This window comes from Gobio gobio, assembly GCF_949357685.1.
Source record: "Gobio gobio genome assembly, chromosome: 10".
Lineage (NCBI taxonomy): Eukaryota > Metazoa > Chordata > Actinopteri > Cypriniformes > Gobionidae > Gobio > Gobio gobio.
Genome location: NC_137116.1, coordinates 6,260,380 through 6,287,045, shown reverse-complemented (window position 1 = coordinate 6,287,045; position 26,666 = coordinate 6,260,380). Strand labels below are relative to the sequence as shown.

The 26,666-nt window shown below is 38.3% G+C and overlaps 2 protein-coding genes across 2 annotated transcripts in view; both read left to right on the top strand.

The window, feature by feature from the left end:
• Positions 1-5,117, top strand: part of cabin1 (calcineurin binding protein 1) — a 170,471-nt gene extending 165,354 nt beyond the window's left edge. Inside the window, exon 38 of the mRNA XM_079827753.1 lies at positions 2,486-5,117. Coding sequence (XP_079683879.1) covers positions 2,486-2,629 — 144 coding nt within the window. The 3' untranslated portion in view covers positions 2,630-5,117. The remainder of the gene's footprint in view (positions 1-2,485) is intronic.
• Positions 5,118-18,879: 13,762 nt separating this feature from the next.
• On the top strand, positions 18,880-22,314 carry tbx16 (T-box transcription factor 16; the record flags this gene model as incomplete). The annotated part of the gene is made up of 9 exons (XM_079827411.1): positions 18,880-18,961; positions 19,341-19,497; positions 19,626-19,728; positions 20,135-20,299; positions 20,384-20,530; positions 20,703-20,773; positions 20,876-20,961; positions 21,044-21,257; positions 21,347-22,314. The coding sequence occupies 9 exons, from the start codon at positions 18,880-18,882 to the stop codon at positions 21,810-21,812; spliced, it is 1,491 nt and encodes a 496-aa protein (XP_079683537.1). The 3' UTR covers positions 21,813-22,314.
• Between the last annotated feature and the right edge of the window lie 4,352 nt (positions 22,315-26,666).

The window sequence follows — 26,666 nt, the reverse complement described above, 5'->3', positions numbered from 1 at the left end:
TAAAATTACAATGAATAGAACAAAAAAATATATAAATAAATAGCAGGGTTATTGTAATTATTCAATGGTAACCACAAATTAATTAGTTTTGCTTCAATCCATAGTTTAACTGGTATTTGTGTGGTTATACAAATGGTAATCAATACTCCAAAAAACATGGTTTTACTACAATAAAACCATGGTTGATTTTCATAAGAGTATATCTGTTCCATAGCCTCATGTCGTCATACTCAATTCTAGTCAGAATATGAGTCTGATACTGCTCCATTGGGCTGTGATAGTGAAGGTGAATGTATATACGAACAAGTTCTCCGTTTAGGATGAGAACGAATTCAACCCAAGCACTCTTTGGTGACGTGAATGATTACGTTACTGTTGATCATCTGTCCATCATCGTATAAAGCCCGCCCTGACAATTTGATTGGTCTGAACAGCTCTGGTTCGAGCATAGTTGCTCCACAACGGACCAAGTCCAGACCGAACTTCCCGACCTCAAATGTTGTGGGCGGGGCTAAGTTCAGCTTCCAGGATATCCGTTCATACATTATTTGCAAAAAAAGTTACTAAGCAAACGAACAGTTTAAATCCCTACATTAAAGGGATATTAAAGAAAAACAAAAACACACAAAACACAAACTCGGTGTTCCCCGATAAGAGGAATGTTCTGCAGGAACACACACACAAAGTAACCTGTTACTGTCATTTCTTTATCCTGTAAAAACGTCTTACATGTATATTCAATTAAACGCTGTTATCCCTTTACAGTCACTACTCTCATAAAATACTTGAATTACATGTTGACTTTTAAAACTAAATTTAGCGACTAAAGCAGATATTTTTGAGCTGAATATTAATTGTCTCACTCTCTATGTCTGTTTGAAGCTTAAAATGCAGACTGTCAGGACGCGTTTAATGCAAAATGGAAATAGTCGCGTGAATTAGTAACATTTACAGATGAGGATATAACTACTGTTCTCTGTATAGATCAGTGGATATAACCTGTAAAATGAACGTTTTGCGCTGAGGACACAGACACACACATCAAAGCGCACAGGGTATGTTAAACGCTAATGCATTATCTTGAAGCTTAACCCTCTGGTTCTCTTCGGTCAAAATTTTATTTTTTTGCCTTATCGGAATGGGATGACACTTGGTGACTTTTGTTGCATTAGCTATGTGAACACACAAAAAAATCAAGGAGATGATTCGGATATGTTAAAGGGTCGTAAAAAAAACAGTCACACTTGTCTCCTTCGCGATCAAAAATGACCGACATAGGAAATGAATGGGAAATACGCAAAAATACGAAAACTCAGAGAAACTTTTGGTAGTACAAACTACACAGCAGCCACTGTGCAGAAAAAAAGTGTGCAGCAATGAAGGGGTGACACTCTAAAATGTCAAGAGTGCAAATTAGACACACACACACACACACCCATGAACACAAACAAACACACACACACACACACATAGAAATGAACAGGTAAGACTGCAACAGCAAATTTTGAAAATATGCTAAATAAAATCAATAAATGAAAAAAAAATACAAAAGTGACTCTCTCGCTCAAATACACACACACACACACACACACACACACACACACACACACACACACACACACACACACACACACACACACACACACACACACACACACACACACACACACACACACACACACACACACACACACACAGAGAGAGAAAGAGAGAGAGAGAGACAGAAATTAACAGGCAAGAATGCATTTATTGAAGAAAAAAAAAGCTATAGCCTACAGTTGGTTAACACGACATTACACGTTTTTATTTTTTTAACATCTCCAGAAGGTGCTATTCTCACTTAAATAATGGATTTTAAAGGCCTGCACTCTATTGTAATGTGAAATGTTGCATTTTTGGGGAAAAAAGTAAATATTTAAAAAATTAAATATTAATTCTAATTGCTCATTAAAATTGTATAATTATTGCATAGTACCATATAATCCCTTCAAAATTCTAAATAATAATCAAAAAATATTATTGAGCAAAAATATATTACATTGGTTTTCCTGAAGAAGAAAAAAGTGACATTTTAAGGCTTCGGTCACTTTTGACCGCGAAGGAGACAAGTGTGACCCCTAAACAAAGAGGACCAGAGGGTTAAAGTACAGAATCCTCGTGTTTTGTACCTTTCCCGCAGAAGCTCACTCTGTTTACACTCCACTATGTTTAATGTATTTTGTCCATAGGAATGCGTTATTCAGTGCTGTAATTTGGCGCGACTGCTGGAAGTTTTCCGTGCACAGAGGCCAGACCCGACTAATCGATAATGAGAATCGTTATCAATGATTTTCATTATCGATTTTATCGATTAGTTGTTGCAGTCCTAAGTATACATTGCAATATTGACACATCACAAGATACAATGGCCCAAAAAGTATTTGGACACTTTTGAAATGTGTCCACTGCGGATCATGAGACGTTGTCTTTCTCTTTATCCCGTCAGAATGTGATCCTGTCCTCTCAGTCGGCGGCTAACGTGAAGAAAGACACTCTGGCTCAGCCCGCTTTAGAGGTGCAAGAGACGTCGAGTCAGGAATCCTCCCTGGAAAGCGAGTCCGATGAGGAAGACGACTACATGGACATTTGAAGCGTACGGCTTTGACCCCGCACTGCTGCAGAACTCTGAAGTCAGATCTCCTTTTCTAACGGTGTAGCTGCAGCTAATCGTTGACGGTTTCGTCTGCGTCCGGTTTTCTATAGCGCGTGTATGCACGTTTTTCAGCGAAAGGGCTTTTTCCTACCCTGGCACTTGTGTCCTGTTGTTTTTGCTCCTCTGCTGCTAAGCATGGACCGGGTTTCTATGTTCTTCTGGTGTGTTTTCGTTGCGTACAATCCTGCAAAGTGCCATTTTTACTCCAGCAGTTACGCAGCTAACCGCAACAACCACGGTGGATTCTCAGTGACGCATCACGGGAGAAGTATTCCACTTAAGGATGGATTGTGTAATATTGGCAGTTTATGTAATGCAATTTACTCACTCAAGAGTCTCTTGGGCATTAAATCCATCACAACGTTGTTTACAGAATTAACAGGAAGTAGGTTTCGCTTGACGTTTGGTGTAAAATAAACACGTTTCATATCACTACCAAGTTTCGGTGGCATTGCAAAATGCAACACAGCATGCAAAAGTTTGTTTTTCTGCATATGTGCTATTACTTCTTTGTTCAGAGCTGCCTACACGTATTGTTCGCACGGAGCATCTCCATGCTTAAGCTGTCGGCTTTTTAAAGGAGAGTTCTTCAAATTCCTCTGCAGCACCACGAGAGTTAAATTATTATAGATTACTGTTATTGGTAATCTGTTGGTTGTGAAAAAATATAGACGGTATTTTAAGACGCCAAAAATTCCATTGCTGTTCACGTGTCACGTTTTTGACCTGATTTCGTGTTTTCGTTTGTAGTTTTATTACGTTTCCATGCGAGGATCGTAAACAAGCACGGCTGAAAAAGTGGAGCATGCCAGTCCTGTCACCAGCACTGAGAACACGTGACGATTATTATTCATATCACAATTAAAACATGAATGTGATCTAACCTAGCTACAGAATTATTTTGTTTTTTATTCAAGAAAAATGCCAAAATGTCTGGCATCACAGCCATTGTTTTTTTTTTGTTGTTTTTCATGAGATGAAAATGCCTAAAAATGGTGCTGATCTCTTAGCTTTGGCTTCTTAAAATAATCTTCGAATGGTTAAATGGAAAGTCCACACAAAAATGACGTACTTTCTTCCGTGGAACACAAAAGGAGAACTTTAGCAGAATGTTCACGCTGCACTTTTCCATACAATCAAAGTGGATGGAGACCAGGAGCTGTCCACACTCCTTAAAAATAGTCCATATGACCATGTTTTCATATGGACGGACTCATTTTGAAGTCATTAGATACTTTTGTGAGAGTAGTAATATGGTACATCACACCAGGTTTTCAGTGAATGATTATCAAATGGCTATAGAAGACTTGAAATCTAGTGCACTTCCCATATGGACTACTTTTATGGTGCTTTTTTGTCCTTTTGGTCAACATTTACCGTCATTGTATGGTTAAAAAACAGCGTGAACGTCCTGCCAAACATCATCTTTTGTGTTCTTTTTGAGTTTATAATGACATACTTTTTGGGTGAACTGTCCCTTTAACCAAATAAAAGCACCCAAATGTTAGTTGTATTTAGGTTCTTGACCTGTGCGATTTTGTCTCAAATTGAAGTAGCACTGCTTTATCTCGAGCATTAAGAGCATGTCAGATTCCAGACATGGGTAATTTTTCTTATTCTTCTTCTCCTCATGACTGCGATCATGGCTGGAGCTGGTCGAGCTGTTTTTCCCAGTTCTGATGTAAAGAGTACTTTAGACGGAGGAATGTTTTTTACCGAACGTTTTCTACTTGTAGATGGATAAATAGCTACCAGTATTTTTTTGAATATACGAAGACTTTGAAGGACTTTGAAATGTTTCGATGCACTGAGCATGTGTGACCAAACTACCTGTAAACAGATAAAGAGATGCTTCTATTTTTTCCTCTTTGTAAAGTAATATTTTGTTTGTTGTTGTGTTTTGAATGCTGTCTCTCTATGCTTGTGTTGAGAATGTAAGACGAGGTGGGGAGGTTTTCTGTGGGGTATTATACTGTCCTCAGGCTTTTTTTCTGAGAAGATTGATATTTCTGACTTGCTGCATTGATGATATCACAAAACCAAAAATACACTTACATTTTTACCTGATCTTTGGTGTTTGTTTTTTGAGACCTTAAGAAATCAACTTTTTCACAGGAACTTGATCACAGGAATGAATTACATTTTACAATATATTCACATAGAAAACTGTTGTTTTAAACCGTAATAATATTTCACAATACTGTTTTTACTGCATTTGTCATCAAATAATGAGACTTTTAAACATGAAAAAAACCTTACAAATCCTAAACTTTTGAATGTTGGTGTATGATAAAGTTTTAAATATTACAACTGTATAATTTCTAGCTATTACTGTACATTTTCTTTGTAAAAAAAACAACAACTTAAATTATGTGTGGAAATGCTTTATTTTTTTAAAATAACTTTAAAATACATATTAAATTATAAACATAAAGAATACACAGCAGCACGACTGTTTTCATCATTGATAATAATCAGAAATGTTCATGCAAATCAGCATGTTCCACGTTAAAAAATGCTAGGTTAAAAACAATCCAAGTTGGGTTGAAAATTGACAAGCAATTGTGTTGTTTTGACCCAGCGGTTGAGTTAAATGTTTGCCCAACCTGCTGGGTAGTTTTATTTTACTCTGACTGTATTGCTCGCTTAAAGAACACCTATCATAGAATTTAGAAATTTACCTTTCATGTAGTGTGTAACATAGATCTAAGTGAACAAAAACATCCTGTAAAGTTTGAAATATGACAGTGCACCGTATATATAGTTATTTTCTTTCAAAAGTAAGAGTCGACTCGGAGTCATTTTTAAGAATCGTTAGAAGACCGAAGCTTTTTCTCTGACTAGATGACGTCAACTTGTCAAGTTATTTGAATACGATACGCCCACTTATTGCGCTCCAAGACGCCAGTGAAAACTAGAAAACATCATGGCCACGAGACGCCAGTGAAAACTAGAAAACATCATGGCGACGAGACGCTGTGTTCTGAAGTGCGACTCAAAAGCAAACTTTTTTCATCTGCCCAAGGATGAGCATTTGAAGACTAAGTGGCTTGAAGACAAACCATACATCGTCGCGATTGTGTATTTATCAGTCTTCAAATGTCTCTATTTTCATGTTTCGCGATCTCAGGAAGCTTTTGTTATGGACTTCTATTATGGCACATGGTATCTTCTTCGTCTATCTGTACCATATATGGACTACATGTGCACAGAGCGCCCTCCGGCTGCCAGTATGAATTGAAAACAACACACAAGAGACTCAATCGCTCATGATTAGGCTACATCTGCGCATTTTGAGGAAGTATTGAATAAAAAATACTCCTGTTTAGAAATTTGACACAGACATATGAGAATCTATCAATATGTCTCCTCATCTGCACACTTTTGAACTAAAAGCCCTGAGGGATGTTGATTTGTCGCGAGTCTTCGTGAGGAGAATAGAGGATTTTTTTTTAAGAATGAGATAAGCAGAGGCTCATATTACAATCAAACGGTACCGACGCAGTTTTCATATTCATAACTCCTGACACATATTAACAAATTACTGTCACTATAAGACTTTGATGGGCGTTCCGTTTCCGAAAATATCTGCACAGACTATACCAATCACAACTGACTGGGTCATCGGACCAATCACCGCAGATTAGCGTCACGTAAAGGCGGGGTTTTGAAAAGTGAATCACTAAAGGAATCATTTGAGAATCGCTGTCAAAACAGGTAAAAATAAATGCATATTATAAGAAAACTAAAGTCTTTTTTGTCATTGCATGCATGCAAAACTGTTGTTGGGGACTTCTAAAACAATATTTGGAACATTTTAAATGCCATAATAGGTGCTCTTTAAAATGAACCCAAAGTATGTTCACCTTTTTATTATTAATGTTGCCTCTAATAATTATGTGTCTGATTTTTAATTTCCAAACAATTTTGGGTTTATTTTAAACCAGCCATATAGTAATTGTTATACAATAGTTGGGTTAAATAAAACATTTAACCCAACCACTGGGTTTGTCCATTTTCAACCCAACTTGGGTTGTTTTTAACCCAGCATTTTTTTTTTGTGTAGAATGATTTCTGAAGGATAATTTGACACTGAAGACTGGAGTAATGATGCTGAAAATTCAGCTTTGATTGCAGTTTTTAAAATATTCAAATCGAAAAGTTACTTTAAGTAATAATATTTCACAATATTACTGTTTTTACTGTATTTTTCAGAAAATAAATCCAGCCTGGGTTGTAAGAAACTTTATACCAACTAAATTATTCAGTTAACTAAACTAAATTCTTTATTCCAAAATGTTGGAGAAGCTGCTCACTGCAGAACCAATGGGCGGGGCTTGACATCCAGCTCCGCCTCTCTGATTTAATGGGTAGAGATTGAAGGTCCAGCCACACCCTAACCATAACCCTATGCAAGTGGTGCCCACTGCAGAGCCAAATGATGTCCAGTTCCCCTTCTCTGGACATAATGGGTGGAGTTATGTTTAGCGAAAGGTTTATGGGTAGGGTTAGGGAGTCAAGTCAAGTCACCTTTATTTATATAGCGCTTTTTACAATGCGATTGTTTCAAAGCAGCTTCACAGAGTAAAACAAGAAAATAATGCAACAGAATTTGATTCGGCTGTACAGCAACTCTGGAGAAAACAGTGATGTTATCCAGCTCATTTCAATTATCATATAGTGTCAATGTTGAATATTTAGTGTCCCCGACTGAGCAAGCCAAGAGCCAAAGGTGGGTGTGGTTGGACAATTTAGCTCCACCCATTGGCTTTGCAGTGAGCAGCCTCACCCAATCGCTGAACAACACTAGGTCAAGCTCCACCCGTTAAGTCCAGAGAGGAGGAGCCAAATGTCATGTGGCTTTGCAGTGAGTGCCACTTGAACTTTTTGACCTGCAGTGTAAATATATATATATATATATATATATATATATATAGAGAGAGAGAGAGAGAGAGAGAGAGAGAGAGAGAGAGAGAGAGAGAGAGAGAGAGAGAGAGAGAGAGAGAGAGAGAGAGAGAGAGAGAGAGAGAGAGAGAGAGAGAGAGAGAGAGATTATTACAGCTCGAGCTGTGAGCTTCCTCTGCATATGTACAGCTGGTTAATGAGAGCTCTGAATAAAAGCTGTTTACTCTGTTTGAACTGGTTTTGAGGATCTTGCAGGAGTGTCATGTGTGTGCTGAGAGTGACGGAAAGCCCTTATATGGAGATTGTTTAGCCGTGTTTTATGCAAATGACTAACCTCGGGCACATGGTTGCTCATTTAAAACACCCCCAATCCATTAGCATTAGAACAAGGGTAACAAATTAATGTGCGTATGCTCGTGAAACTAGTCATCATTTCTGTTTCTGGCATAACTGAAGACTATTAGCTCTTTTAAAAAGCCTTTTGATATGTCTTGACCTTCCTATTTCAACAGGAAATGTATCAACACTGGAAGAAAACCACATAGTTCACCTTTACCAAATGTGTCATAGCTCAATTCATAATGTTACAACAAGGTTCTGCTGTTCCTTATGGTCAAAATTCTCATGGCAGAGCAACAGTTAACCATATAAAGCCTGTTGTATCATTTTTTTTAAACATTTTTCAGTTCACCTTTTTGTGCTGTGAAATCTTGTTTTGAATTTTTATCAAGTAAACGTTAGAATAAATTTTATATAAGTGGTGTTTCAAGAGCACTTACTGGACTGAAGCAACTTAGGTTTACTTGATTGATATCCTTTTTTATAAAAATCAAGTTCAAATGTATCAAATATGATCATCAGGCTTTTGATGAAAGTTTATTTGTTCATCTCTCAATCATCATTGTATTGCATTGCATTATATGTTTTAAAACTACAGAGTTTGGATCATACAACTAAGCATTTAAATATCATCTTACTATTATTGGCAGATATAAAATGACGGCTGATATTCATATGCAATTTATGTCAGTAGTCTGTTATAATATCTCATTGATTTACATTTCATCTTCCTTTTTGGCCTTATGAATATCAGCATCTGCACCAAATTGTATATTTTTGCTCAGTTTGAGCCTCTGAATGCGTTTTTCCCTCCTCGACTATGACTTACTATATCATATGAACCATAAAAGCATGATGTATCAAATATGATACTCAATTTTTATTATTTTTGTCTAAAGGTTCAATAAACTTCTAGTTTTAAAAAAACCTATTGTTTTTCCCATTGATATTTATGGATAGTTGCCTGAAAAACAGCAGAATTTGGTTCACTCTATCGCCCCCTTGAGTTCTGAGACTGTGACTGCTGCAGTAATACTGAGACAAACGCTCTGTGAGCTCAATGCATTCACGTCCGTAAGATTACGCTCATTCAGATCAAATTATGTTGCAGCTGTAGTTACTCTAAATGACACGTGCTTTCTATAAAATCTCCCCATTTTGACTTTAGCATGCAATCAAAGAAAAGCGAGGGAATTGAAGGTCGTCCTGTGATCCTTTCGGGCCCAAGACCACCCCGTCTCTTTTAGCCAGGCCATGTTAAAGGGAGTGTCCCGGCCGGTGTGAAGCCCTCAGACTCGAGGAAGGCCATTAAGACCCATTAGCAGCTGCCAGAGGTTTCTTATGAAGTGCTGCCAATGTGTCATTTACTCCCTTTGTCAGGCACACTACGCTGAGGGTTTGTTTTCTTACATATGGGACCAAATGTGTGTCAGATCTTTTCTAGGGGATGTGGGGGTAGGTGGTGATTGTTTGCCTCCTGTGTCCGTCTGTTGGCCTCCATCCAAACTGACCCAATACTTATGAGTCATATCGTACGTTTGGACTTTGATCTGAATTTAGGCCCAAATGTAGTTCTGGTAATGACGTCGGGTCGTTGGTTGGAAGGAAGTTGGCCTTTCAGGTCAACGAGCCAATCATAGCCGTGGCCTCAGGGTGTTTTTTTTGGAGGTAATGCTCAAATGTCATCAATGACTGTCCTGACCTGTTGAATCATGAGATGAGGAATAAGCCAAGAATCTGAATAATACTAAATATTATAGAAAGGATTAATAACATCAGTTTTTGTGTTCAGTTGGTCAGTGTTGTTGTTTACAAAATCTAAAAACCTTTTTTTATTGTAATAAAGCTGAGCTAAAATAAAACATACATATTAGATGAAAAAAAAAACGTAACTTGAGAAATGTTGCACTGAATAATTAAATTACACAAATAAAAAAAAGTTAACGCTATATATCGAAATATTTAAAAACAAACCAAAATGACTTCAATTAAAATGAAAACGAATTCAAAATACTAATAAATATTATAAACGTAAATAATACTAAAAGAACACTGCAGTTGGTCTTTGAACTTGGTCAAATATTTAGGCCTTTGGTATGATAAAATAATATGGAAATTGTAAGAATTTTTTCAAAAATAGCTCATGCAATGTTTTACATTTATGCTTTTGGCAGATGATATTGTATCATGCATTCCCTGGGATTTAAACCTGTGACCGTGGCGTTGTTTTATTAAAAGCAAATTCATACATTTTAAAATATTATGTTCCCACATGATGTTACACAATTTAAAAATGTAATTTTCATACCAGACAAAGTCAAATGCATAAATTAATTGATTAAAATGGCAAGTCCTGAATATCCATTTTCCTAATTGCGTTTCATTCAAAAATATTTCGAAATGATTCTTCGTGAGAGCAATTCATGATTTTAAGGAGATCACTGGATAAGGAAATCACGGAAATGCTTCAAACGAGCTGTGGGAACCCCGTTTAGTATGTCTGTGGCACGTTTGTGCATGCAGACTCGTGTCACTGTGTGTGTGATGCACAAGAATCCTCAGTTTTCCTCCGGCGCTGTGCCTCAGCGTCTCCCACGACGGCCCGTACCTGAGCTCTTAAAGTGGCCAGTTAGAGCATCAAAAGGGAAGATTGCATAGCTAATGCCAGGGAAAGGTGTGAGATTTCTCGTCGGCCCATGGCGGGGGGGCTCTTTATAGACCCTACAGCCGTCTGATCCCAGCCCAGAGCGCCTGTGTATTGGCAGCTGTTAAACTATTGAGTGACGATACGTCCACACAAGCAACAGCAAATGGCAGAAGCGGCTAACACCTCCTGACTTCAGCGTCTGCGACACGGGATGGACGTAGGTTTAAAGACCTGGTTAATCTGACCACGTGCCTGCTTTGCTCTTTTCAGCATTTCCTGTTTGTTTTTTTGTGGGGTTTTTTACATCCTTCTCGGAGAAGGAAACATCATAATAATAAAACTGCTTTTTCTCTTTCTCGTGCATCAAAAAGTGTTCAGAGCACAGTTTGGTGCATGGTCTTGGCCATGACATTGCCACTTCCTCCAGTCCGTCCCTGTCACCCCGTCCTAAAAAGACAAGACAAACTGGTTTCAGATCAGCTGCTGGAGCTCCAAAGCCCAGCGTGAGTGAGGCGCGTCCCAGCGGGACTCTCTTGATCCCTGTGGGGTCTACAGTAGGAAACCTCCTGTAACGTTTAGATACAACACTTCAGCGGAGCATACGTTTCCTCTGCAGAGCAGCCATGTGTTTTCAGCTACACATTAATGATGTTTTAACCTGATCAAAGGGGATATGGATCGGTTTATGACGCGTTTCACAGATTTAGAGGGTTAGGGAAAAGTCAATAAGGTAACGTTTGACCTCTTGCAACTCTAGTTTGCGGCGTCACTAACAAAACAATAGACCACCAAACTGTGCTGAGAATAGCATTACTAGCTCAACGGTTCTTATCATAATTAAAGCCATCTAATGTGTCTGATTTCCAGGAGTATAAGCACCTCGCAGGTGTTAATAAGCTAGCGAGTCCGTGTCTCGCATGCCTGGCCTTAAAATGGAGGCGGGTGTCCGATTCAACGACTGACTTGTTTCAAATGACAGCACAGCGGAAGGCATTAGCGCTTCACACACTCATCTCATGAGAGCAACCTGATCTCGTGAGGAACGTTTACATCTTTAAACGCATGAAAAACGAGCATGAAGGGGGAAACGAGCATGAAGATCCCAAAAACGTACACATTGAATTCATACGAATTAGCCACCATTCGCGAAAAGGAAAAATGTCACACAGATTGTGTTTCTTCTTTTTGCTTTTCTGTTTCTCTACCTGCCATTTTTCTACCTTTGGCTAACTAGTTTTTGGGCCTCAAAGGATATTGTTTTCCTTACACACAGAGAAAAAGGGTATCAGAATTGTCCCTTTAGGGGTACAACAGCTTGTCACTGGGGCAGTACCCTTAAAAGGATATCTTTTGTAGCTTTTTTTACACACACAAATTTCATAGTAGTACCTTAAGGTACTAATATGCAACTTTTAGGAGTAAAAAGGTACAAAGATGTCCTTTTAAGGGTACTGCCCCAGCAGTGACAAGCTGTTGTACCCCTAAAGGGACAATTCTGATACCCTTTTTCTCTGTGCGGTTTAACGCATGTGACTGCCACTGACGTGCATGAATTAATTTTTCGCATTAAAATTCTATTCAAACACCTTCAAATTTCCTCCAAAATCTGCAGGTTAAGATGCATTGCTCATGTCATCTTAAGCCGGTGGTTGTGAACCCATATGAAGGCTAACCGGGACAAACTAAACGCTGAAGTGATTTTATATTAATGTGTTTGGCAGACACTTTTATCTAAAGTGACAGTGTATTCAAGCTCTACATTTTCTCACTGTGTGTTCTCTGCAAATCCATGACCTTGCCTTTGTCGGTGCTATCCTGAGCTAAACTTTTATCTAGCCAAATATTTTAATGTATTTAAGATGTACAGATTAAGTTTTCATAGCTTTTGTGTAAATTTGTTTATATACTCTCAAAGGGGTTACATTTGGAACTCGGTTTCTTCACTCCATTTAAAAGAACTCCCAAAAAGGTTTTATATAAGAAGAAATGTCTTAATTGCATTATACTTTTATGTTTAATGGGCTACTTATTTTTTTGTAGTGATAATATATGTTTACAAACTGCTTAATTTATAAAAATGTAATTTAAATAAATTCTAACTAAATTAAGTAATTAAAGGCACAATATGTAAGATTTTTGGATTAAAATATCCAAAAACCTCTAAACAGTGTTATATATATATATATATTTTGTTGGCTTGTGCTTACACTATCCCAAATTTTTCCAATAATGTTTAAATCCAGAGAAATAACCAGGACACAGGTCTTGTGTGTGCGTCGCCTATCAATGACATCACACCCGCGTTACCCTTGATTTCCGTGGAAAATCTGAAATTTTTATTTTGGAGAAACCATGGAAACACCAAAGACACATTGATATATGATGTGTTTTATTAGACAGATGAGCAACTGTTTGGATCATTCATCACATAAAACGAATCATTGTTCTACAGCTCAACACAGTTAGTCTTATTGTTTAAATCTGGTTTTCTTGATTTACTGCGAGTACCATGTTTCACCATGCCTAATATGGATCTAGCTCACTGCAGTGTGAACAAGTGTCTCATAGTAACGTATAACATAACTTTCAACACACTCAAATGTGTGCAATATGATAACAGCGCTGCGTTACCCAACATACACATTAAGGGTGTGAACCTACAGTGGTCTCACGGTTCGGTTCGATTACGATTATCATGCCATCGATACGATTTAATTCGAAATCACGATGCATCACAATGCACTGCATCCTCATGTATATAATTTTGTCAGTCAGTTATATGAACTGAACCTTTCATTTTACCTGCTCAAAGAAAACACGGTTCTTGAATGTATCAAACATCAAACAAAACTCAGGTCTGGGCACAGAAGACAACAGGAGCGTTTAGAACAAATACACAATATACTAAAAGCCACTTCAGGAGGTGGTCTGGGCTCATTACAGTGAAAGCTAAAGTCTAAATGCATATAGTTGTTGAAACTTTTTACTCCTCCCAACAATGCTAACAAATAAAAAACGTGTGGGAGCGTTATGGGCTATGTTATAGCCAGATATGACAGCGCTACTGAAGCACACATCGCCGCAGACGAGCAGCTACATATCTCTTCATCAAGCCAACGCACAAACTACCGCAAATAAAACCGAAAGCAAGTCGCAGGTGCTCGACATACGATCATATTCATTAAAAGTAAAGAAACCGAATGATCTTACCATTGCTGTTGTCCCACTCTCTCCTAGTGCGGTCTTTGATTTTTGATTTAGCTGATGATTAATACAATGCAGTTAATATCTGTTGTTTTCAGTGACGTTTCAGTTAAATCTGCATATAGTGCAGGAATTGGAGATCGGATTTATATCCGTTTTGTGGAGATACATTTATGTGACCAATCGTAAATGAAATCGTTTTTGATCCCTTTTTGGCTGAGCTGGGTCCACCTTGGCACTGACAGGCGTTAACAGCTCACGATGAAAACAGCTGACGTGGTTTCTCAAGTTAGTGGTATTATTATTACCCCACAGATTTACACACAGCGCGTGTCTTCTCCGGGTCGTGCTTACCAGGTTGTTCATAAAAGCTGAAATGTGCCCAGATGTCGGCTTTTAAAGTATTTAGAGCATTTTAATCACTCGCACTCGAGTCTCGCCTCCCTCTGCCTTTGTATGCTACCGTGACAACGCACATACGTGACAAATGAGGGCAGAAAAACGTCAGTACATTATAATCGGTTTTGAACTATTACTGAACTGAATCGTCCTCGTCTGCATCACGATGAATCGAAGAAACGATTAATTTCGACACCCCTAATACGCATGAGTGGAAGAAGCGAAAGTGCTCGTCTGCAGCAGAATCAAGACGTTTTGAATAAGTGATCTCTAGCGGCGAAGAATTACATATTGTGCCTTTAAATCCATAAAATGATCCCATGATGGAAAAACCCCAAAAGGTTCTAAATATGACGGAACCTTTAAGATTCTATATGGAACCTGAGAGTGTGGTTATTACACTGAAAAACGTTTGATTTACTTTGAAACAATTTACAATTGCTAGTAAATTACACAAATAATTACAAAGAAACATCACGTAACATTGAATTAAATGTGATATTTTGAAGTAGAAATTCAACTGTAAAACATAATTCAATAATCAGTTTTATTTACTTTGCTGTAAAATAATTTTTAAAGTCTGTCCATCTTCAACAATGTCTATTATTAAAACACTAATCTCGAACAATTATTATGTTGTGGTGACAGATGAGGTGTTTCCTCACAGGAACAAATGACTAGTTAAATCCACATATAGTTTAGACTGAAATGGAAGTCATCGGCTATTTAAACTCAACCAGCAGTGTAATCGTGCAAACCCTACTAAAAAGGAAATATTTAAATTATGATAATCTGCCAAGAAAGGAAGTCTAAATGAATTTAAGGAAATGACTTGGAAATGAAATTGTACTTGAGTAAAACACATTCACAAAAAATATGCTATTGAATTGAATTATTGAATACTAGAATATGTATTGTAATAAGTAATTTTCACCCCTGTCCAACCATAATATGTAATCTAGTGTAAAATCGCACTAAAATGACATGGTGATTGTCTTGGGTGCTAATATAAGTGTGCTACTGGTGGATTAGGTTTAGGAAAACGATGCGCTAGTCCCTCAGAAATGTGTGTATAACCTCAGAGGAGTGAGGAGAGCCACGCGTCATGTGTGAATCATACTGACCAGCTCCAGGTGAAGGAAACCAAACCTGGCCATCACACCTTCATGATGGAAAGATAGCTAAACGCGTGCTTGGCTAATGCCTTCTGCCGTTTTCTCCAGGTTTAGACCTCTCCATGTTAATCTCCAGAGGCCATGAGGTGTGAGGGATTTCAGCTTCTATAGAGGAATTTGAGTATAAGACCAATATAGATCCTCCTTGTATTCTCAATCAATACATTCACGGCTATTGAGGGCTTTTAGCTCGTAAAAAAGGCAACCCTGATTTAACTGCTGCTTCAAGAGCAAGCGTTTTAATCAGCTTTATTACATACACTAAAAATAACAGTTAAAACACACTTTAGGGTTCATTTGCTGTTGATCAATAGGGAGAAATGCACTCAAGATGATAACAGGACTGCACTTTGTGTTAAGAGTACTGATGTTATACACTCATTTATAAATGTTTTCATGAACAGGAAGAAACTGAGCATTATTAATATGTGTTTTGCGTTATATTACATCTAATATAAAATAATTCAGGCAAACTGTTCTGGTACCATGGGTCATTGCGCTAAATGATTACCATATCCATGTGCCGTGGTTTTCACAGGTACTGCAAATAATAATATCTTGCTTTTGCCATGTTGCATAGTAAATTTTACCCTGGTACATGTCCAGGAAACCATTGTAATATTGCACTTTTGGACATGGAGAATAAATGTGTTCATCAATTGTTGCTGTTCAAAAGAAAAATAAAATTTTGGGGTTAAAAACAGCAAGAAAAGACTGCATTATAAATGGTAATTGACTTAAAAATGTAGTCCATTGACGTCTATCTCTTTCAATATTCACAGTATGCATCAACAATACAACAATATGCCATCAAGTATAGCAATCATTATTGGAGTTATGTACGGCGGTATTTGTTCTCAAAAGCTTCAGTCCTTTGAGAGTTTGTGCAAATGTAGGAAATGGCGGTGATTAGGAGTCTGTTTTGCTGGAGTTGACGTTTAGCATAAGAAAGCGCTGTGCTAACAGTGCTCTATGCCGGGGTGGAGAAACAGAACAAACTGTGGATTGTGTTTTCTGAAGGCTAAAACATCTGAACTGGTCAATTTCATCCTTCAATTCCTGTTTTGAAACACCCTAGAGGAACATGTGCAGAATTGCAAATGGAACCTCTTTTGAATCAATCCTAAAGTATCACATTTGGGTCCAGATTGGATCGGAATCCACTATGAATCACATTTGGTCCTACTTAGAGATTTTTGTATAAGTTTCCAAACGTCTTAATATTTGATTTGACCCAATTTACTGTAAAAGTTGCTGCCTTAAATTTTTAAGTACAATCAACTTGGATGTTTAAGTCTTTTCAACTTAAATGACATTAAACTGACTTAAAAATGAGTTGAATCTTGTAAAAACGAATAAAAAAGTTGAAAATTGCGTAAAATAATGTAAAAACATATGTTGTCATAACTTATTGATCATATCATTTCTTACAGTTTTGAGGTCACGTGATCGGTGTCGCAAATTTACATAGAATTTGTGCAGAATCTTTAAGTTTTCTAAAATTCATTTTTGAATCGGAAAGACTCTCATGGGCCATGCCTGTATAACATGTAAGCCATTACTTTCTCATAGTTTCCCATCACGTCCTCTACTGTATTATTAATATAAAAAATATAAATTAATTCCTCCTTTTTAACCAAAGGAAAAAAAGCTCTGCTTGTAGATCAAATTCACGTTCCTCCATTTGTGAACAGAGTCAGTCAAGCACTCATTCCAGCGTATAGTCACAGATGCATAACAATGACTGACATTCATACAAGTAAACTCTCCTATTCATGTCGCATGAAAACCGCAGATCAGTGGTGCTAACAGGCTGTGAACTACTGCCTCAATTCTTCTCAGACTGTTCCCTATCTATCCGTCCCTCTCTATGTATCTCTGCCAGTGTCTCTCTGCATGAATAGAAAGCCCCGCTGCCTTCAGAGAGCATTTCTTCCTAATGAGATTAACCGTCAAGGAACGATCATGTCTAGACACCCTGAATACACAACCCCCTCCCTCACACCAAACACACACACACAAGCTGCTTCTCAGGTAAACCTCACCTGTAGATTTACCCCAGGGTTTGCTTTCTGCCATAACTCTATAATGACTTTATGTGATGACTATAGCTGCACCTGAGATAATCAGTCAAAATAATATAGTTCAATTCATTTGGAGCATTGATTCACTCAAACAGTTCACTATCAGTCTATATATGGTTCCAGGACTATAACCTTTAATATCCATAAAACCTTTCCATTGCACAAAAGGTCCTTTGGATTCTTAAAGAACTGTTCACTGAAAGGTTCTTTGGAGAATCCAAAATGGTTCTTCTCTGGCATCACGGCATAATAATATCAATCCACTAAAATCAAAGGCTGAAATCAGCACCAAAAAGGATGTTAAAGCATAATGACACTTATTTGATAATTTTTTTACATTAATAATAGATACAGTGGAGGAAGTGATGGGGGAAATAGGAGACAGTAATGGCTCAAAGATTATACAGGCATGGGGCCCATAATTCAAAAAAGAAAATAAAGTTTTATTATTTTTAAAATTAACTACAACTCCTGAAGATTCTGCACAATTTCTAGATTGCACTGATCATGTGAACTTAACACTGTAAAAAATATGATCAATACGTTTTGACAACATATGTTTTTGCAGAGCGGTAACTCGTCAAAATAAGTTATAAGTAATACAAGATTCAACTCATTTTTAAGTCAGTTTAATGTAATTTAAGTTGAAATGACTTAAACATCCAAGTAGGCAACATCCAAACATCCAAAAATGAAGGCAATAACTTTTTAATTTTTTTACAGGGCATAGCATAATTTTCTATAAAAACAATTGTACTGGAGCTAAAGGACCACTTTACTTTGTCTTTTAATAAATGATCTTTGTAATACACCATCAAGAACATTTTAATCTCCAAAGACCCATGTAGCCACTCCAAGAACTCTAAACGGCAAATAATAGTTTTAAACTTTAGTTTTAAATCTGCATATCAATATTTGTCTCAACATTGCTGTTGACAAAAACCCACCATAATCCAAACCCAAAGTTTATGAAGGTTAAGTTGGTTCTGTGTGGTCTTGCATGACCATCAAAATCCAATTGAGCTCAGAACATATGAAAAGCAAAGAAAGTTCAGAAGAACTCAATTGCATTTTAAATTATTTACCACTGCTATAAAAATCAGGACCTTGTGTCTGTAGCATCAGTGAGAATTAGTGTATATGTGTGTGTGAATTAGCAAACGCGAGTGCCGAGTGTGTCAGATTATGTTTGCGTGAAGGGGTCAATGCTGTCAATTAGAAGGTGAAATCTTTGCTCTTCCTCACATTAGCTGCATTAATGAAGGGAGTTTTGTGCTTGATTTGCCGTCCTGTATTCTTCGGTCCTGTACGTATTTGTTTAAAAGTCCTTTAGCAGTTCATAAAGACATGTTTCCTCTGCTTGTCCCCTTCCTGTTGGGACTCTATCAAGGCTCTGCTAACTCTCTTTGATTCTGCCCATCAACCAATAGGATCATGACATTGACTCATCACCGTGTCACTTCAAAGGCTGGGAATGGGGGTTCAAGCCCCGCCCACATCCAGGACCCAGTTAAAGGTGTGGGACACCTCCTCTGCATCTGTGGCAGAAGGAACAGACAGACGTAACGCACTGAAGCCCTTCATCATTGGACTTAACAATCACTGGATTTAACTCGAGCCCTTTGAGTTTTTATGGGGAACTTGCGTTTTAACTGAAACATCTAGGCATCGCTCATTTATTATCTAGCTCCTTTTTCTTCTGGAGGACATCTTTTGAGAAGCCTAAATAATGCAGGCTATCAGAGGTGAGTGTTTGTTTTAACGCCAATGCACATGCTCCATATATTTACGCACTTTAACTCATCTGTTTGGATAAAGTTTCAAGAGTTCTCTGGGAAACTTCTTCCATGGGATTCCATTGATAGAACATCTCAAATATTCCGTCTTTCCCTTAGACCTCAAGCACAATTTCAGCCTCCCTCCTCCGCCTTCCATGGCTGGAGCCGGTGATTCCTATCACCAAGGCAACATCCGGATGACTATAGAGGATCCGGACCTGTGGAGATCCTTCCATGAGATCGGCACCGAGATGATCATCACCAAACCTGGCAGGTACGTCGATTAAAACCAAATTCCTCAACTAAAATTTTAACCAAGTTTTGCATCAACTAGACTCTAAGATGTATGCGTGAGACCTTCATTCTCGGAATTGACATTGAGCTAAACTGCTTCTTTTACAGGAGGATGTTTCCACACTGCAAAATCAGCTTGTCTGGATTGGTGCCCTATGCAAAGTACATCTTGCTGGTGGACATGGTACCTGAAGATGGTCTCAGATATAAGGTTAGAACCAAACCTCATCTACTCTTTCTCTAAAAAGTTCATAGATCTCATACTGACTCCTTATTTTAAAGTCTTATCCATGTGAATAGATTAGACCCAGCTTGTCTAGACTGTTAGTGTCCTATTGAAATGAAGAGCTGTTGAATTGGGAGTCAATCGTGAACGGCTTGAGTCACATGTGTCTCCCCGGAACGTTCTCACCACTGATTGCGCTCCTCAACTTCAAAGAGCCCCAACTCTTCCTGTTTTTACAGAACCCAATGGGGGGTTTTACCTCAACACACACTCTCGTTCACACATACTCTCGCACCCCAGCACCCCCGGCACCTTATGTCATGGCCAATGTAGAAGCTCTAGTTTGCTTATCTGTGGTCAGTGATTCAATTAAATGCTTCTTTTTCCATAGTGGAACAAGGACAAGTGGGAGGTCGCTGGTAAGGCTGAGCCTCAGCCCCCCTACAGGACGTACCTACACCCTGATTCGCCAGCGCCCGGCAGCCACTGGATGAAACAGCCTGTGTCCTTCCTCAAACTCAAGCTTACCAACAACGCCCTGGACCAGCACGGACATGTGAGCGCCCCACTCTGAATCTTCCATTTGTTCAATATTAATTTGACTTTGACTTTAAACCCAATGTCTCTCTTTTGGATTCAGATTATCCTTCACTCCATGCACCGCTACCACCCGCGCTTCCATATCGTCCAGGCTGATGATCTGTACAGTGTGCGCTGGAGCGTCTTCCAAACCTTTACCTTCCCCGAGACGACCTTCACTGCAGTCACTGCGTACCAGAACACAAAGGTACGAGTTTTATACACTTAAATCAGCAGACGAAAACACATTGAGTGGCCGCTATTCTGAATATCGGGGAGAACATGAATCCCCCTCATTTTGAAGCATCTGTTTTTATGCACGTATTTCGAGGTTAAGTTAATTAGAACTGAGATTGATGGTTATATTATTTCTCTCACAGATTACAAAACTGAAAATCGACCACAATCCCTTCGCCAAAGGATTTAGAGACGAGGGTACAAACTCTAAGAGGTAATAAATGTAGAAAACAATGCATCATAAGATGCTGTTAAGAGACTTGAATAACTATACAAAAACAAAGCCATTTTACTTCATTGAACTTTCCTTTCACAGACGAGCAAATAGAAGTCTGGCTGATCCTGAGAGAGTTGCAAAGAAAATGAACACGTCAAAAGACTCTGAACATGGAAGCCCGCGAGGTAATTGTCGTCATGTTTGAATTTATGTCTCTCTTTATTGGGTTGTTTAGTACAAATTCTCAAGTCTCCTTGATCTCCTCAGATATCCAACAGTCCTCATGTGAAGGTCTGGATGACGAGCATGTGGGGCGTAAGGAGTCGGAGGTGAAGGCAGAGCGCTACTCCCCATGGGGAGGTGCGTGCGACCGGGACAACAGCCACGCCCTCCGTGCAGAGTCCCCACTGGGCTCGGACCCTCGAGACATGTACAGCTCTGAACAGCTCGTACCTGGACAGAGCACATACCAGCCGTACAGGTACTTAGTCCTGACCTCGAACAAGACCTTTGCTCTGCTATGTTCTGCCTTGTCAGTGTCTCAGTGATCAAATCTGGATCTTTTTACAGATTTCATGAATACGGCAAGTCCCCCTCGCCGTCCTCCTCCAGCGCTGGCAGCAGCAGTGGATGTGGAAGCGCCGGCCGCTCCAGCTTTGAGTCCCGTGTGCCGGATGTTGCCACCGTGCCCGATCACGACACCTCCAGCAAGCCCTCCGCCCCGGAGTTCGGCGTCCCCCCCTGCCCACCACATCCCTCCGCGGGGCACCAGGACTACACGGGGGTGCTGAACATGGCCATAGCCCAGGCCAAGCCAGGTATGCTGGGCCACCATGCTCTCTACACCCCCTACAGCACAGAACAGTCTCTGGGACAGTGGAGCGGGGCAGCGTCCGCTCAATACCCCCCTCCTCCACCACCTCCCCACCATCACCTCCCCAGCGAATACAGCACCCAGGCCGTCCATCACGGGTATCACCACGGAAACGTAGGGGACTGGAGCCAATACCCATTGTTTTCTTACTCGTGCTGGTGAACGAGACGGGACAAGATGCTTTCTAAAGTCTGCACAATGAGGTCTGGTTCTTCATGCCCTGATCCTGATGATGGCGGCACACGAGTACCAGATAAACTCTAGAACAGTGAGTGAATGTAATGAGGATGTGGCACTAACTGAAATGTTGTTTGTGAGTCAACTTGGATGCAAAAGTTTAAATAGAAAATAAAGAACCTGCTTCAGTTTAAGTGAAGAAAAGTCTGTGTGCTGGTCTGAGGGTCTTTGTGTTCTTTCCGCTGTGAGAAAAGACGGATCGTGCCAAAGGACGTACCATTAAATGCATTTGAAAATGCTGTTGTTTTAAAATGCCTGCGTGCTGAACGGACTGGTTTTCCTGGCCTTGTTGTTAAAAGATGTCTATTTATTCTGTGTTTGCTTTTGCTGCTACTTAATATTATTTTTGTTAAAAAAGAGAAACATGTAGTGTTTGGAAATTACAATGTTGTATGTCTGAAATACAGAATGGTCAGTAAATATCTTCAAAGATGTTGTGGTCATGGTCTTTTTCTTTTTCAAAGAAAGAAATAAGCAGTTAATAAGCTCATATGCATGGATATATTCATCGGGCCATAAAGACGTTGAGTTCAAGGGGAAGTGAAGTAGACAAACATCTGCTGCAAGAGTTAATGAGAGCAATTTGAAGGTGTGCGAGATCCTATAATCGTAATTTGGCATGTAGTTCATTTGCTCGTGATTGGAAAGCACAGATATATTCAAATATAAGCCAAACCAAATATCTAGGTAGTATAATTAATATAAATATACAGTCAAACCAAAATGTATTCAGCATTTTCAACATTATCACAACTCTGCTATAGTTTATAAAATGGTAATAACATATTAAAAGAACTCTGAGTTAAACTGTCAGAAAAAAATAATCTTGATAATGTCAGATAACGTTAAAGAAATGTATGTAATGGATTACAATCAACCAATCAGCTGTTCAATTTAAGTACACAATTAGATAATACCAATTTAGGTCAATCAATGACCAAGCGATGCTTCATTTTGTTCAGTCTGTGGTGTAAAATGTCGCATAACATGATCAGGTCAAAGTGTCTGAATCATAATGTGCCCAAATTTAGATACATTTTACTGGTTGTCCACTGTATGAAGAATTTTTGGGTATAATATGAAGCCTCAAAGTCCGTCTGACGGTTTTCTTTAAAATAAGCATTTATGTCAGGCTTCTATGTATAGTTTTCTACCTAAGTACCGGTTCTTCTGAATGGGCTGAGGCTGGGATTTAGTGGGTTTGAAGTGAAAGTATTTTATTAACGTATACTGTATGCAGAGAGCATTCTCTCAGTATCGTTATCTCATTTTTGACCGAAGCGGCTTTTAGAGGCTTTTGCATCTGAACTCTTCATATTTCAAAGTTCACTTTATTTTGCTATCCTCATAAATGAACTATAGTGTCCTGCACCCACTAGTAAAAAATTATATCTGGTGTCTGCATTTTTGGTTTGACTGGAATTCATTTGAATATTTTCTGTAGCAGAAATGCACAAATGTTAGTGTTCTCTTTTAGAATTCTTATCGCCACGTTTGCTTTTCGCTTTGTTCATTTCTGTCAACTTTCATTTAACTTTCAGTGTAGCTGCATATTCTTGTTTTTCTTTCACTTTTTCCTCCTTTTGTTGGCTCTAATTGGGAGCCCACCTATCTCTGTCTGTCTACACACACATTATTTGATGTTGCATCCTTGGGACACTTAAGGTAATACCACACATAACAAAGCATGTCATAGGCCCCTGTGTGCCCATGAAAGAGTCTTAAAAGGCGTGAAAATGGGGGGGATGTCAGAGCTCCTTTCACCAACTCCAAAATGCAGACGGGCGCTGATGGCTGCAGTCACGGATGTCAGGCGCTAATGACTGCCGTAAAGGGGGGAGGGAGGGGTATTTGTGTGTTTGTATGTCCTGGGTGGGAGAATTAGCCAAGCTCAATTCATTACAGGGCTCTTTAGCATCTTTTAGACAAGCGTAGCAGCTATTTAGTACTCAAACACACTACAGATAGATAAGCATTACCATTTTTGGATTTTAGCTACTTTTGTGGTACACTGAAGAGTTATAACTTACCTCAAACTTCTGAAATAGCTGATGTTAACTTCATATAGTGCTGAGTACATGAATTAGAATATGCTTTCATCTGTTTTATACTAATGAGCAAGAAACTTTTCAAGGGTTGAAACTCATCAAAATATGCATCAGGAACAAGTAAAGCATTTTTACTTACATTATGCATACATACAAGAGCCACAACTGGGTCTTAATCTAATTATAAAATGTTGCAAGAAGAGAGAGACAGAAAGGAGTATTTGAGGAAATTCATGATAAGTAAAATACATGTGATGGACAGGAAAGTTTGGTTACACTTTATTTGGTAACACTTTATTTTACAGTGTCCGTTACATACGTTACATGTACTTACCATAGTAATAACAGTAAATTATGCATAATTGCATGCAACTAACCCTCAACCAAACCCTAATCCTATAGTAAGTACATGTAGTTAATATTACTCAGTACTTAAATATATAATTAGACTGTAACAATGACACCGTAAAATAAAGTGTAACCCTTTATTTTAATGTGACATAGTACTTATTTGAGTAAGTACAATGTAACTGAGTAATATTAATTAACTACATGTACTTGCGTTGAGGGTTAGTTGCATGTAATTATGCACAATTTACTGTTATTACTATGGTAAGTACATGTAACACGGACAATGTAAAATAAAGTGTTACAAAAAGTTTGTTTCCAAGAAAACATTTACGTACAATATTTTGTTAGTTAGTGGTTGTCTAAGTCATAAGTCAAAGCAGCCCGATCTCATGGAAGTCTGCATCTATAGCACGAATTGTATTTATTGTGCAATTTATATGCAAAAATTAGTTTTTGCGTGCATATTATACGCACTTTATGGCGTGTAATATGCACGTAACCACACCACTAATCTTACCCTAGACAGTGCGTAACAAATTGTTGCATATAAATTGCACGATAAATACAATTTGTGCTATATATACACACTTTCAAGAGATCGTGTTGAAGATGTCAAAGAATGTACTGTTTTTATTGTTCTTCTTCTTTATCAGCTCACATCTTTTGTCACACAGGTCGAATATATAATAACATTTTATGTAGAACGTATAAAAACACTAGCTTTAAAATGTGAACATTCTAGGAGAAATATCTTGTGTTTGTGTACCCTTAGCAAAAATAAGTATACTTCAAGTTCATTTTATGAAACATATTTAAGTAAAGTTGAAGTAATATTTTAAAGTATACTTTATGTAGTAAGTATACTATTATCAATGTACTAGATGTATACTTGCAAGTGTATTGTCTTAAAACTACTTGGGACTAAATTGGCCCACTTTTTAGTAAATAAAAGTATACTTTAAGTGAAACGGTAGTAAACTTTGAGTAGCCTACACAACTAGTTTTCCGTTTGTACTTCAACGTGTACTGCAAGTGAACTTATAGGTATACTGATGGATTACTAGTCAAATACTTGTAGCACATTTTTTAGTTTATGAAAGTGTACTCTCAGTAAACTACTAGTTTAGTAGTTTTATATTGCAAGAAGTCTATACTTAAAGGTTTAGTTTACCCAAAAATGTAAATTACCTCATGATTTATTCACCCTCAAGCCATCCTAGGTGTGAATGGCATTCTTCCTTAGTTTAGACGAATACAATCTAAGTTATATAAAAAAATCTCCTGGCTCTTCCAAGCTTTATAATGGCAGCCCGAAATTTGAAGCCCCAAAAAGTGCATCCATCCATTATAAAAGTGCTCCACACGGCTCCAGGGGTTAATAAAGGCCTTCTGAAGCGAATCGATGGGTTTGTGTAAGAAAAATATCCATATTTAACACGTTGTAAAGTCAAATATCTATCTTCTGGTGGACCACCTTATGTATTCAACTTACGAAAAAAGTGTAACTGGCACGACGATGCCATCGGACATAGTGTAAGCGTTTTGACCTGCGAGAGGCGCTACACTTTCTGCGCAAGTTGAATATGGAAGGCAGTCCACCAGAAGCTAGATATTTTACTTTATAACGTGTTAAATATGGATATTTTTCTTACATAAACCCATCGATTCGCTTCAGAAGGCCTTCATTAACCCCCGGAGCCGTGTGGTAGAGTGTGGATCGGGCCGCATTTTTCTGTCCGAACCCGACCCGAGCCCCACAGGCATTAAGATATTTATGTCCGAGCCCGACCCGAACCCGAATCTATTTTTTCTCATACTAATGACACATGTACGTTTGTTCGTGTGGAAAGCCCGCTTTTATTAAGCAACTGTAGGAAGGCATTCTGAAATGATTACAGATGAGCGCATCAGCGCGCAGACAGGGAAACAAATAGGCTAACAATGTTAACGGGGCCCAATCAAATAGCCAATTGAAATTAAATGAACAAAGGTCTACCAAAAATGGCCATTAACGTAAAACATTAACGTAACACAAATGCAGCTTATTGAAATGAAAATCACTCTTACACTGTAAAAAAAAAAATCAGGTCTCCAATTGAAAATTCACATCAACATTTTTAAGTTGTCCAAATTGAATTTCTGTGAATTGATGCAATTTAACTAAAAAATTTAGATGTGATCGGTCACTAGAAAATTTTCAATTGGAGACCTGATTTTTTTTTACAGTGTACCATTTTTCTCGAAAACTGTATGGCTACTAAACTAAACTGCAACATGGTATCTATTTACATAATCCATCCATCAAAGTTTAGGCTAATCCAGGTTTTAATGCAGAAAAAGGATTGCATCAACTGTGGATGGCTTCAAGGCTGTCCTCCTC